Source organism: Panthera leo, chromosome B1 (assembly GCF_018350215.1).
Source record: "Panthera leo isolate Ple1 chromosome B1, P.leo_Ple1_pat1.1, whole genome shotgun sequence".
Taxonomy (NCBI): domain Eukaryota; kingdom Metazoa; phylum Chordata; class Mammalia; order Carnivora; family Felidae; genus Panthera; species Panthera leo.
The window spans coordinates 72,690,890-72,706,609 of NC_056682.1; the positions used below are offsets into that span (position 1 = coordinate 72,690,890).

A 15,720-nucleotide genomic window follows, 5' to 3' on the forward strand; every position below is an offset into this window, starting at 1 on the left:
TATATACATCTTTAACATAAAATAACCCACATGACTCAGCCTATATATTAAGGGTTTCACTATTTTGAAATACTCATTTAATCAGCATTTTAAAAACTAGATACTGATTATTTCTACTTAATTGAAATATAAATCTATAGTGTCCTGTTAACCACCATGCATAATGTAATTGTTCTGTACCTACCAACTCAAGACATTTATTTTCCAATCTTTTTTTACTTTCTGCTCAAAGCACAGGCAAACTTTATTTTTCCTAAGAATCATTACCTTTTAATCTTACAGCATGTACATCATTTTCAATTATTTGAAAAGCACGACATGCTAAATATTAAATGCAGGAAAAATAATAACAAATTTTAAAAAACCGTATGTACAAAGTCCCTTGGCTTTATAATCCTGATGGATCAAAAATTTTATAACAGTAAATAGTAATATAAAAATTACTGAATCGTTGAGTAATATTATGAAGAACAAGAAGTAACAATTCTCAGTTACTGTGTCTAAGAAAAGCTTAATGTAAGAGGTTAAGTAAATGAAAGCAAGTAGAAGAATATTCTAAGCAGAGTGAACGACACTAGGAAAAGCCTGGAAGTACCAATAAGCATGGCAAATTCAGATGATCAAAACAAAGGGTATTTGTCTATGGTTAGGTAAGATGGGGAAAAACATTAGAGCATTCCAAAAAAGAGAATGTGGAGTTCAGAGGACCTGATGGTACCACAACAGCAAGCCATTGGTAGGTTCCTAAGCAAGGAAATAACAATGAAAAAACACAGTTAAATATAAGTGGAGTGAAAAATTATATGGATGAATCATGTATTTAGATGTTTTGAATATAATCAGAGAACAAAATGAGAGTACCAAGCAACAAGGGGACCATGAAATAGATAGAAACAAACTCCGCCTATTTGAAATTCTGTCTAGCATCTGATAGATGGAAAAAATTTTTTTTATCATCCACCACTTTGATACAACATGTACTACTGGTTGTCAATGCTTATCCTAAAGTAAGCTTAAAAATCCCAAAGTTAGCTTGTAAACAAGGGTCTGTTTATAAGATCTTTGTAATTTAGAACGATTCATTTAGGCTTGAGAGATTTCTGAGGTCCACACTACACTCAAGTGGTCTAATAAACTGGCTTGAAGGGCTGATAAGATAAAATGGTCTCTGAAAAGGAAGTAAAGCGTGGACCAAAGACCCATCTCATTCATTTTAACTTTTAGAAGCATAATTGGCCGAAAAGATCCTACGAATTCAGTCTGTTCTCATATGCTTAACATTAGACTAAGGTCAGTTTTTCAGTAGAATCATGTGAAGTTACAAAGAACAGCCTCTTAGCTAACTGAGGGATCCTGGGCAAATTATTTAATCTACTAAAGACTCAAGTTTCTTCATCTGTTACCAAAAAAAAGTGTAGATGTTAAAGTAATATTTACCTAAAAGAGGCATCAGAATCAGAATAATATATAAAGGCATTTAGTATAGCACCTATGGTTAGTGTTCAAAGAATCTTAACTATTATTACTATTACTAATAATATTTATTATCATAAGTGATTGGAAACTCTGTTGTCTTGGATTTGTTTTCTGAATAAATATTATTTTTCAGTACTTATATGGCACATTTTAATATACAAAAGGCACTATAATGGGCCTTTTAAAATTTTAATTCATTTAATACATACAATTACCCTTCGAGATAAAAACCTAACACTCCCATTTTATAGATGAGGAAACTGAAGAACAAAGAGATTAAAATAACTTTTTCCAAATAAGTAATGAAGCTGGGATATGGACTCAGGAAATCTGGCTCCAAATGCCGTGCTCTTTTAGTCTATGAAGCCTATATGCTATACAAAATTTAAAGTAGTGAATTTTATTTTGCTGAAATTTTTTCTAAATGCAATATACTATTAGCTGATCTTCTCATCCCAGATTAGGTCAGGTCATCCAACTACATCTTCTCATACACCCTGTACCTCTTCACAATGTTTACCAGAACTGTAACTGAGTATCTCTCTCAATGGAATGTAAACCCTATGAAGGCAGGCAGCAACTGGGTCTGATTCACTACAAACCCTCAGGGCTTTATAAAAGCAGTGTTCAGTATTTAGTTAATGAACACACATATTAACCAGGATTAACAGTTAATAAACCAAGTATGAGAAAAGAAAGCCTAAAAGAGTGAATAATAATAAACAAAAGGGTTATTCATTTAAGAATAAGAATGCCAAAACTTTCTTAGTCAAAGTTTCAAAAAGTACATTTTTCAGAGGACTTCAAAACAGCAAGCTAATACACTCCAAGCACTGTTAAGGAAGATAATTCTGAGTTAAAATAGTCTAGTAAAGAATCTTACCTTTCCCCATACATTTAGCAATATAAACATTTAAAATAAACATTAATTTTTTTTCTTTTTTAACTGAGTGATACAGAGTTTTTAGTACTTTAAAAACTTACACAGTTCTGGGTTATATTAAATCATAATCTGCCTCCCTGAAACTTTCCTCTATTAGATTTAATTCTAACCTGTGGAGCTTCATATTAAAGTCTTTCTTCCATGTACCAGCTCTTCAAACATTTAAAGACAGCAATCATATTTCCCCTATAAATATTAGTATTTACAGTCTAAATAGCCCCAAATTCTTTAGTTGTTCACTGTCCTACTTCACATTACAGAGTTTCCAGGTCCTCCATAGTTGTCAAGGTTTAATTAAACTCTGGGGCCCAAAAGAAAACATTTCAGATACAGTCTGAGCAGAATAAAAATATATGGTCTAGAAACTACACAACTTTATTACCCTGAATTACACTAATTTGAGAATCTCTATAGTATAATGACTCATTCTAGTTTTGACAAAATAATTCAAGTTCTTACTCTTGGCTGACTAGCTAACTTTCATTCTTTGGCAGCTTATTTACTTAATTATTAAATAATGTTATAGAAACAGAAAAAGGTGTAATATATAAATGTACAGGTTACATTATTTAAAAAATAAAAACATGTACTCACCACCCAGGCTTACAAACAGAAAATTATCAGTAACTTAGAAGTCTCTCTTGCATCATTTCCAATCTCTCCTTCTAACCCTGAAAGTAATCATGATCCTAATTTTTTTCATGATCCTATTTTTTAAGTGTTAATCATTCCCTTGCTTTTCTCTTTGGTTTTGTCACATATTCATACATCCCTAAACAATAAATTGTTTAGTTTTGCTTGGCTTTATTTTCCTATTCATAATTCCCCATTGCTTCAATTCTTTCCATTTAAAATTTGAATCCTTTTTTATTTTACATACTTTTAATAATCCATATCTTTCATAGAATGAGGTAAGATTAAAGGGAATAAGCCATCCATTACCAGTTAAAAAAAAAAAGAAAGAAAAAAGAAAAGACAGAGGGAAGATAAATATTCTACTTAAGTCCATGCATTCCATCAATATGAAACAATGCCATCCCTCCCCAATAAGAAGCTGAGCTGAGGGTAAGTTTCCAACTTTTCCTATTGAGTTTTATAATAGGATACATAAATTCCCTGAACTGATGAACTATACATTTAAACAGCATCTCAGGATAAATATAAATAAATAAGCCAATTATACTTGGAATATTTAGTTTTGGTTTATTCATACCCCATATCTAAATATAAATATTTGGGAGTGGACTACAGAATTTTTCTTGTCATAGAAAAACTCTCAATATAAAATATTAAAGAAACTGAAAAAAAATTACCTGAAATCTTAAGGTAATGAAATAATTCCCTCATTTACCAATTCAAATTAAAGAGTGGTTGACATCAACAATCCATTTTCAGAGGCCTTAGAGAATTAACGGAAGAGTTTGTCTATCTCTCTCCCAAGTCATGTTCACTAATGTAGTAACTCCTTGTTTGCACATAAACTACAATAAATAAAAATAAGTAAAAGTAAATAAAAGTACAAAGATTTTTAAAAATCAGAGAGGTGAGATTTTTAAAAATGCTGGAATATAAATAAAAAGTAGATGACTGGAAAAAGAGCAGAAAAATCCCAGATATCTTAGATGCACTGCAATACAAGAAGTTAAAAATCTTAAGTCTACTACTAAGTAAATCATATGGGAAAAAATTTATGAAGTGAAAAAAGAAAAATAATCCTTTCATCACATTCAGAAAACCCCCTCAGAAGCTAGGAGAGTGCTTTCATAGGGCAAGCAATCCTATTTTTGCTTAACATGTCCTTTTCTCCTCTTGTTCTTAAGGGAGAAGGAGTAACTTTCCAATACTCTGGTATCATCACTATTTCTGTACCTGATAAATCTAAATTTCATACCAAGGAATCTCTAAGGGATTCTTGATCACACAACGAAATTTGATTTGTGAGCTCTCAAGGAAACAGGTAGACACATAGTAGACACAGGTAAGAATCATCCCGGCTTGATTATTTCTTTTACTTTTGGTAAAAATTGTAACTTTATAATGCAGAATACAACGTTAAACCTGTTTTCCATAGACTCATACTGGCTCACTTGGAATCCTATAAATCCTGTGCCCAAAATAATCTATAATTTTCATAAATTCATAACTACGGATTTAGTCACCCTTGAACTAAACATTAACATAGCAATGGAAGAAAAAAAAGCCATACACATATATGGCACATAAGCTGCAAAATGATTTGTTTACCCCATAACCTGGCCAGTAAACAAGCAGACTGGAACATGTACTGCTGAAAACAAAGGTAACAAGAAAAAATATTAGGTTAATGGGCTTGCTCTGTAGTCTTATAAAAATCTACATACAAAACAGGATTACAAAAAAAAAAGTTAAATAAAAAAGTAAAGTATCTCTATTAATAATATTCTTAGAAAACATAATAAAAGAAAATGAAAAGCAAAGGTCAACATAGTTATCTAATGAATAAGGAAGATAGAATTGTATATCCTAGTTTACATTTTCTTATTCAAGTTTATTTATTCAAATGCCAATCCCTTGAGTTGTATATAAAAACGAGCTACACAGTTTAAACACAAAAGAGATGTTTCAAAGCGCCCTCACCAAATTATCAGGCAATAAAATTACAACAGACTGTTCTCTAATAATTGCATTACTATCTACTTTTTAACTTACAGATACAATCATAGAATTCACTAATTCACTAGTAATGTGGTATATAGATTGTATTTACTGAATCAAAATAATGCAGGAAGGTATATAGTTAGACAAATCATTTTCTTAAAATATGAATTACATTATGTATAAAAAATCCATATACACGTCATTTTTATAGTTCAAATGTCACTTACTATGAGATAAATAATGCCTCATATGTAACTAACATATCTTTAGGCCAATACTACAAATATAAGGAGCAAGAAAATCCAAGTACTTATTAATATTCTGGTGATTTAAAACTTCTAATTAGATGGGGAGACTAAAGGTTTTTTTAATTTTGTTTTCTTTTGTTTTGAATCCCCAGAGGTAAGCGCACCATTTTTGGAGGTAATGCCCTACCATGTCTTACATAGAGATGTATTACTCTAAACAGAGGATAAATTGCTCTAGAATAGATGATATATCTGAAATTAACTAATAAAATTAGATATATTTAATCCAACCAAAAAGCCTGGAAGCAACCCACACTGAATAATTTTCAAGTAGTTAAAAGCACAGATGATCACTTGAATAAATTCATCACAGTAAAACCATTTTCCAAAACATCTTCTGTCTCCATTCACTAGTCCACTCACTAAATTATACTGCTTACAGCATAAGCAATTATCGTCTGCTAAATTTTAAATAGGAAGCATAAACAAAGGCATGACAGGCAGAAGACTAAGTGCAGTTTCTCATACACATTTAACTGATGCTAACCACCCACCCCTGCAAAAAAATAAGCCATAAAGAAGAGCAAAATCAATATAACATTTAAATTTCCTTTCAAAGCCACACTAAAAAATATATTTAGGTGACATCATATGGCAAAATTATACACTGCTGCTGACATCTAAGAATTGAGTATACATGCAAAGTTTATTGTGACATTTGATACAAGAGGGGAAAATTTACAAACCATTATTTTTTAAATATTAAATGACAAAAACAGATGTTAAGTTTAAAAATAAAACAGTAGCTACTGTTAAATGTGTATAAGAACAGGTATTTTAGGAATGTATTAACCAAAGATACTAAGAAATTGTAGGATAAAGGATCAAACATGATCAAATAAATGTATGAAGTAAATGAAATCACAGATCACATTAGCCAGTTAATAACACGAAACAACTGGAACAAATACTGGTCACATGTATGTTTTCATACACATTATTATTTTCCTAGATTGTTACAAAAGAAAACCAATTTCCAAACTTTTAAGTAATTAGGTTGTTTTTATAAAATCTTGGTTTTGATTATATTTAACTGTCAAATTCAGGGAAGGAAAGAACCAGAAAGCAATTACTTGTCATCATGCAAATAAAACAGGTGACTGACTCTCCTTTTTTTTTTTTTTTTTCCACCAGATGTTCTGCTGTGAAGTAGACTGATAAAAGCTTTCAATTATATATAGGAAGGGATATTAAATGGATAGTTAATTCTTGCAAAAGCAGTTCTTGGTTTTAAGACTATTTGAATTCAAAAATGTACTTTGGTACACATAAAAAAAACAAGTATTATTTTTAGTCCTCCATAAGATTTTTGTCTGTATTTTAAACAAAACCATAAATTGGGGGGATAAAGGAATCCTTAAAGCTCACCAAGTAAAACCCTGATATTTTATAAGTGAAGGCACTGAGATGCACAAAGAGTAAATGATTTTATTTGCCATCTAAGGTTACAGTTTGTTGGTGGCTGAGGCTACAGGTTCTTGTACTTTTTACTCAATACTCTGTTAAATAAGCCACTTCTCTCACAGTACTAACACCATGATAATTATGGTTCATTAATACAAAAGTATCAATAAGGTAAGAATCACGAGTAACACCAGATTGATGATATTTCAGGAAAATACAGTAGTTTCAAGAGGAACAGAAGTGTATTTTCAAGAGCAGTGGGCCCACTCAAAGGGCAAAGACACATAGTTGAGTTAATGGAATTTTCGTCTCACCATTTGGTCATATGAAAATAAATTAATGTATAAATGTTGATGCTAATCCTACTTCTTATTTAACTAGGTGAATTTTAGAGCAAATTCAGCAACTTATTTTTGTTCTTTAAAATATCAATTTGAAATGGTGCCATCAAAGTTAGGTCTGTAATTAAAGCTGGAAAAAATAACTTCTAAAAGTATTATTTTTATTTTAATTATTTATAATAAATTTCATTATAATAGGATACAACCATTATGTTGTATTTAGTGTCTCCCAAAACTACTTCCTAAATTTAAAAATAAAATGGAGATGGTGTCTCTTTGTTTCAAAGCAATTTATTAACAAATTTTTAAAATCAAAATTTTATTTTTGCTTTCTGCCCATCAATCTGGAAATAATGATAGCTCATAAGAAAAAAAGCACCAATTATTTTTCAGATTAAAACACACATCCTGCTGTGCCTTCTATTTTATAACTTTCAACTAAGTTACAAGTGACAGCATAAATCAAAACCTAATTTTAATGATATTGAAGGGATAGCAAACATAATGGCTATATCATGCTTAGGATATATATATCTAAATATTTTACCAGTCCATGACCATGAAAAAATTAAACATTCTAATGATGTATGTCATTATAAAGTCAAATATCAAAAACAATATGCAAATCAGCCACAAAATGAAGATGACCATAAAATGACATAAAATAGTCCACACAAATTAGGTTGGATTCATCCAGAAAAAATTACTTGCTCAGAAGAAAAACAACTAAAGCCATCATAGCTGTACCAAAAAAAAAAAAAAACAACTTGCAAAGTTTTAAAAAGCAAGACTGATGAAATTTTAATTAACTAATATCCACATCTTTTCAATTTCTAATCCTTAAAACCTGACTGAAGTCCCCAAAGCAAACACTATACACAACTGTTTGCCATTAAACCCACCACCATGCTATTTTTCTAACAGGTATTTGCCCACAATGTGCCCCTCTCTGCCTATAAACTCTCCTCAAGATCTACAACTCAAAATCAGGTAGGAAGCATGCCCTTCCTCTGTATTCTCAAAACAACTTATGCAGAGTTTGTATCTCTGCCTTCTTCAGTAGACCATGACTCCTTAAGACCAAAAACCGTGTTTTATTTATATTTAGCTCCTGATTGCTTACAGAAGTACACTTAGCCCTCAAAAGAGGCATATAAGAAAAATTGGCTCTTTGAATTTCTTCAGTGAGAAATAAAGTTTTATTGCCTAAAAAAATAAAATAAACTTCATCGGTCATAGCCAAAACAACAGTACACAAGTCAAATGAAAATTAATGGCACAAGCTGGTCTGCGACAGAGGTTCTTTACTCCTGTTTGAAAGCTTTGTGTAGTAAAATTGCCATGTGTGTCAGTGTTCTACAAACATGGAAACAAGAAATTCCTTGCCTTCGATCAGTTGTTAATAAATTATTTAACAAAGTGCATTTGCCAACACACAGAGGCTACCCCCCTTCTTCCAGTAACTTTTCTCCAGGACTTTCTTTCTTCAAAACTATAACTCTCCAGGACCTTCCTTTATTTGCTCAATTTCTGCTTATCCCACACCCAGGTGGCAAAGAATCCTCTAAGGGAAAGCAGTGGCAAAACTGGAAGGCCCATACTCAAAACAGAGGCACAGTTTTAGGAAAAGCAAAATTATTCACACTGATAGTCTAATCTATTATTAAACAGATACAAAATTATGAAATAGAAAATGATTACTTAAAAAGACGTGACTCTGAATGACCCATGATGTCTCCATACATGAAATATGTAGAATAGAACCTATCTATCTCTTGGCCCACAAGTATTAAACCCACTGAGTATCCCACTTATTATAGGCTCCTAAATATAAACAAGTGACAATTAATTTCTTATCCTGTTAGTTAGGTGATCAGTTTCCAGTGAGGTTAGGGAGGTCATTCTATGACATTATGAAGATGAAGATAGTCTCCAATTTTGAAGTAAAAAAAAAACAAAACAAAATAAAAGAAAAAAATGAGGGTTCAATTTTGGCATTAATCCCAGATTTCAATTTTTATTCTATTAGGGGTATTCTGCTTAAAACAGAGCTTACTTTAAATGGGACCAAAAAACCCAAAATTTTTGAAAAACTGATTTTAAAGTACTACCCATTAAGAACTTTTGGGGTTCTGGTAAGACCACTAAATAGTCACTAGAAGTAAACTCTCTAACTTCTAGTGCTCATTTAAATGCCTGCTAACTCTTCAAGAAAATTTCTATTTTCCTAACACCAATGATAATCATTTAACTAAATAACTAAATAAAGGCTATTTTTTTTCTCTTTTATTTTTCAAACTTCAAAATGGGCATGGTAATACTAAAACAATGTGGATATTAAAAGTACATTCTTGTAGAAGTCTGAAATAAAAAGGTAAATGACTTTGTATCACATACAATAGTCAAAGATCATCAAGGTAAGACTAAATAATAATGCTAAAAATAGCATTAAATTGATGCAAAATGAAGCAAACTAAAAAAAAAATTACTACACACACAAAGAAAACATCTTAAAATAGTAGTTAAATTCATTATCTAGAAAAGTAGGTTCAAATTATTTAAGAAAATAGAGCCAAAAGTGATTTCATACTCAATGAACTCTCTTTGAGAGACTCCAGGAACCAATAGCAACCTCTCAAGATCTCAGAAAAGCCCAGTGCTTGAAACACATAAATATTTAGCAGGATATGAACAACATATCACCCCTCCCCCTCTAAGAACACACCACCAACAACAAATGGTCTCAACCCTTAGCCGCCCAATAAAAGCTTGCAACCTCTGAAGGTTCCTATATCTAAATATAGGAATTTTTACCCAAAAAAGGCTTCAACTCTTTGAAGCCCAGAGGCTCCAATGTTAACAGAAGTAAAAAGCAAACCAGAATATTGCCACAACAATATTCAACCTATATCCTTATTTCCCATAGAGCAACATGTAACATCCTGGCTGTCTATAGTTCCTGTCTTACTTTAACAACCTCCAAATGTCAGGCATGTGTTTTCTAATCAAAGATTCCTAGACCCTTGATTTCTGAGTCTTACACTTCCCTAAATTCTCTCCCTACTTCTCCTCTAACAGTTGCCTCTAACTCAATCTTCGCTCATATTTTAGTCAACTGCAGTAAGTATTTTTATGTTACTTCCTACAGACAAGGCCTCAAGCCTTGTGTAGTGCATCCAAACAAGCTTTAGTATTTAATCAAAAGTTTTGGCTTATATTTGGGTCTTAGGTCTTCTCTCTGATCGTAATTAGAAACTGAGAAAATATATGAAACACAAATCGTCCAATTTTTTATTATAAGTAGCTTTTAGATAAGGTTGATAAAATCTGAAATAGATGACTAAAGCAAACTGTGCCCTCTAAGTATTTCATTTACTGAAGCTAATTTTATCCCTAAATAACATAGTCAAGTTGGGAATACTATACCTAAATAGGGGTTTTCTTTGGGAACTATAAGGTCAATACAAGTTAATTATGGTCTGAGGACTCAAGTAAAAACCATGTTAATAATGGAATTAAAAGCTGATGAAAACCCTCTGGTTCCATATAATATCTTCTTTATGGGATAACAAGATGAGCAAATCACATCTAAACAGAAAATCTGACATAAACTAAGATATTTTAAGTATCTTAGAAATTTCAGTGAAGATAAATTTGTTAAGGGAAATGAGTGGGGGCAGAAATATGCTTCAGTAATACCATGTTAGGTCAGACACAAGTATCCTGGGAAAATCTTGCTCAGCCAACTAATTATCTATATTCCACTCCAAAAAAATAATTTGATCCATTTTTCTCTAGGAACCGTACTTTGAATTATTTGCTGTCCACATAAAGATAAACTAAACTTAAACTGCCCATATAAAATTATCTTTAAATTTCTTATTGAGGGGCGCCTGGGTGGCGCAGTTGGTTAAGCGCCCGACTTCAGCCAGGTCACGATCTTGCGGTCCGTGAGTTCGAGCCCCGCGTCAGGCTCTGGGCTGATGGCTCGGAGCCTGGAGCCTGTTTCCGATTCTGTGTCTCCCTCTCTCTCTGCCCCTCCCCCGTTCATGCTCTGTCTCTCTCTGTCCCAAAAATAAATCAAAAAAAAAAAAAAAAAAAGTTGAAAAAAAAAATTTCTTATTGAAAGAAAAAATGGAAGGTTTCTATTTTGTGTATTAATGAAAATTATACATAAGAATTTACTCACTTGTATGACAGTAAAATTCCCAAATATTTCCAACTAATAATTGAGGACATTACTGAAAAGTTTCCTTCCAAGAAACCCTACCATAAGTCCTAATCATCAGGATCTCCTAAAAATATGCATACCATAGGAGTGGCTACAATGGATAAGCACTGTATAAAATCGATCCAAACAATACATAAGATTCCCTCTCCCCTTGAAAATGGTTTTCTTTATAGACTGCCTTCTCTTTACAAATTTGATAATATCAATTTTAAACAGATATAAGCTCCAGTAGTATGGTTCTGCAACCATATAACAAATCAATTTTAAGCTAAGAGTTTGACAATTATAATCAAGAAATAATTATAATCCTTAGTAGGAAACTTTTCCTTTTTATTGTTATTTTCAAGAAACCACTATTCTTCTATCAAATATTATTTGAGGTACAAAATAATCACCGACTAAAATCCATAGCTTCGTTTAAAAAAAAAATAGAACTGAGAAAAACTGGTTGTAGAGGAGAGAATAACATAATAAAAAACAGAAATATGAAAATACCAGAGTGGTATTACATCTCTTCCTTCACAATACCAAATAGTTTGTTACCATATGGCCCAAAGCCTTTTTAATTATCCCTCAAAGGCTTTAGAAAAACTTTTTTAAAAGCATGAAATTAGAGAGAACGGTCATAAACATCTCTTAGTGATGCTTTTTGTCTTTCATGAGTAATGACAAATTTCCAGATTGGTGAGCATAAGGCTGTGTCTACACATGACCCATCTGAAATACGTCTGATTTTACTAATCTCTACCCCCACTCCCCAAAATGATTACTGTGTAAACTTCACCAAAGATGCAGGGACAAATTACTTAGAAATTGGTTTAAGTAACATCCTATAAGTTATATAGAAATTACTTCAAATGAGGATTAGTTATTACAAAAACAATAAATTAATGAAATAGGATCATGAACTCTATAAAGTGAATCAAAACCAAATTTTCCCCTAACTAAAGTTTAAAAAGCCAAATACAGAAATATTATACAGGAGAAAAGTCTCAACAAAATGTACCATGAATTCATAAAACTGAAGTAAAATGTATGTTAAATATCACTGTTGAGTTCAAAATAATTTATAATAATAGTATTTCCTAATTTCATACTGTACAATATTATTTAAAGTATTTTTAAACTTACCCAAATGAAGTAGCGTAAACTGGGCTGCCAGTTCCTTTGCATCTTCTAAGGTAGTACAGAGTTTGTCAGGCATAAAATAACTCTGGGATCCATTTGCAATAGCAGGAATAACAATTTTATATACCAAGAGTACTTTCCCATCTTGACTTGTTGTTGAATATAAATAATATTCTGGTGGTGCCCAATTATTTTTGTTGCAGTAATAATCCAAATGCATTACTGCAGAATTGAAATGATTGGATTTTAAAGAATACATACTAATTGGAGTAAGCTTTATTCCAGGAAAAAATGGATAAGTGCATCTTTCGATTTCAGGAGGACTTGGGCTATGCTGACCATTGAGACGAGCTGGAAGAGTTGGTGGCTTGCCCAGAGTTTTTGGGTGGCTCTCTTCTTTGTTAGCAAACACAATCAAGTTTTCAGAATTAGGGCTAATCTGGCCATTAAGGTGCTGTCTCCAAGTGCTTTCTTTATTTACTGGTTTTGCCAGTGTTACCTCAATACTTGCTCCATCAATGCATTTTCCATTCATAACAGACATAGCAGCCACTGCATCTTCTCGGTTGAAAAAGTGAACAAAAGCATAATCTCTAAGTTTCTTTACTCGTTCAACTGCACCAGGTTTGAATTTGTTGAATTCTGCTTTAATTGTTTCCTCTGTAGTTGAGATCATTAAATTTCTTACATAGAGAACTTTAACTCTCTGCATTGTTTCCTCGTCAACCTCTTTCTCTGGGTCAGCCCAATCTACCTGAATGGTATGGCCCCATAGTTGGAATGTACCTGTAAAAGAGAATAAATTACCCTGAAGACAGTTAAAACAACTAAAAGTCAAACACTATTAAGTAAAATTTTCTCCAAAGAATCAGGAACTCAAATACCCATCAGTAGTAGTAAACATTAGTTTCTCACAAGAAAGTCACATGAAAGTTTTTACTACGGCAATCCAGCCAGAACTTACAGAATTCATTTTAAGAGCAAACAGAACAAATTTAAGAGAAAAAGAACAAATACACTTCAAAAATAGACCTTTATCAGAAGAATTATAGGTACTATCCTTTGAATTTTCATCAAACAACAATAAAAGTGTATACATTCAGTAAATTAGTATATTATTATAGATAATGACTCTTCTTGTCATTTAGAAGATAGGAGCAACTTCTTGTCTTTTAGAAGCATTTATTTTACTTCCTTATACAAAATATCTCTATACCTCTTTAAGGGCATTACACAGTTTCAAAATATCGAACTAAGAAATGCTGTCATTTTTCCATATTTATAATAAGACTAATACGAAAAAGTAAATTTTAAAAGGTCAAGTTTACCTGGGATTAGTTTTCTCCTAGCCATAGCAGCAGCTCTGTGAGATTCATATTCAACAAATGCAAAACCACGATTTTTGGTCTTATCAGTTGCACTTGGATAAACAATGACATCTACAACTCCTTCTGTAACTTTCTTCATTTCATCCAAAATTTCTTCTTTCTTCTTTTCCTTAGGAATAGCTCCAATAAATAGCCTGCAATTATCCAAGCTTACACACACACCAATAAACTTCCCTGGTCGAATCTCATAATTATTAAGAATTCTGATGGCTAATTGCGCTTCTTCTTTTGTAGTGTACATCACAAAAGCATAACCGCGGTTTTCACCACTAAATTCCATCATAAGTCGAAATTCATATATCTTTCCAGCTCTTTCAAATACAGGAACTAACTCATCTTCATACATATCACGAGGTATTTTTCCTACAAAAACTTCACAGCCTCTAGGTGGAGGTGGACCTTCCCAACCTAAAAGACAAAAATAAACAAATTCTAATAAGATATTTTGATACACCATTCAATGATTCAGTCATTCCACAAATTTACAGTGCCTCCTATGTACTGTGTACTACTCTAGATGTTGAGGATACAACAGTGCACAAAACAGAAGACCCTTCCCTCATAAGGCATATATATTCAACAGAGAACATAAACAATAACTGATAAAGGCTATGAAGAAAAAGCCAGAAAAGAGTTGATACTTTTAGCAGTCAGGTAAATCTCCTCTGAACACATGAGGTTTAAAGCAGAGACCTGAATGAAATGAGGGAATAAGCTTTGAGAATATATCATTACGAAGAAAGCAAGAGCTTTATACATTAGAACAACAACGAGCACATGGGCCTGTATGACTAACGTACTTGAAGCAATATTCAAGTGGTAGTCAGTGCCACTGACTAGAGGCCAAGATTTTATTTTAAGTGTGATAGAAAGCTAATGGGAGGGTGCTGAGCAAAGAAACAGCACTGGCTACTAGTAGAAAGGCAAAACATATTTATTTAGCTGTTTGCATCTGGTTTGCCTCTAGTATAAACACCACTCCTGTACTCACTGCTCTTTCAAAATCCTCCCCAAATGACCTCTCCTTTAATAGCTAGAATACTCTTTTCCCCAGTAACCCAAACCTGACTTCTTTATAAACCCATCTAGAAAACCTAAAAGACTCCACCAAGACACTGCTAGAACTGATACACAAATTCAGCGAAGACACAGGATATAAAATCAACATACAGAAATCTGTTGCATTTCTGTACACCAAAAATGAAGAAGCAGAAAAAAAAATCAAGGTACAGGCCCATTTACAATTGCACCAAAAACCATAAGATACCAAGGAATAAACCTAAGCAAAGAGATGAAAGACCTGTGCACTGAAAACTATAGAACACTTATGAAAGAAATTAAAGAGGACACAAAGAAATGGAAAAACATTCCATGCTCATGGATTGGAAGAAAAATTTTGTTAAAATGTTCACACTACCCAAAGCAATCTACAATTTTTCTTTATTTTTATTTTTTAATATTTATTTATTTTTGAGACAGAGAGAGACAGAGCATGAACAGGGAAGGGTCAGAGAGAGAAAGAGACACAGAATCTGAAACAGGCTCCAGGCTCTGAGCTATCAGCACAGAGCGCAACACGGGGCTCGAACTCACAGACCACGAGATCATGACCTGAGCCGAAGTCGGACGCTTAACCGACTGAGCCATCCAGGCGCCCCTCAAAGCAATCTACATATTTAATAAAATCCCTATCAAAATACCACCAGCATTTTTCACAGAGCTAAAACAAACAATCTTAAAATTTGTACAGAACCACAAAAAACGCCAAATAGCCAAAGCAATCTTAAAAAGAAAAAGCTGAAGTATAACAATTCAGACTTCAAGCTCTGTTATAAAGCTGTAGTCATCAAGACAGTATGGTACC

The 15,720-nt window shown here is 32.5% G+C and overlaps 1 protein-coding gene across 10 annotated transcripts in view; it reads right to left on the minus strand.

The window, feature by feature from the left end:
• RBM46 (RNA binding motif protein 46) overlaps nt 1-15,720 on the minus strand; it is a 48,964-nt gene that overhangs the window by 17,129 nt on the left and 16,115 nt on the right. For 9 of the 10 annotated variants that reach the window (XR_006201666.1, XR_006201665.1, XM_042935238.1 and 6 more), the window contains exons 3-4: nt 13,797-14,264; nt 12,472-13,254 (exon numbers count right to left, since the gene is read on the minus strand). Coding sequence is in view for 8 of the 10 variants with exons in the window: in XM_042935238.1 (XP_042791172.1) it covers nt 12,472-13,254; nt 13,797-14,264 (1,251 nt within the window). In the remaining 2 variants the exon portion in view is untranslated. Of the gene's footprint in view, nt 1-3,799; nt 3,901-12,471; nt 13,255-13,796; nt 14,265-15,720 lie in introns of those variants that run through there. The other variant, XM_042935242.1, reaches the window with a different exon arrangement.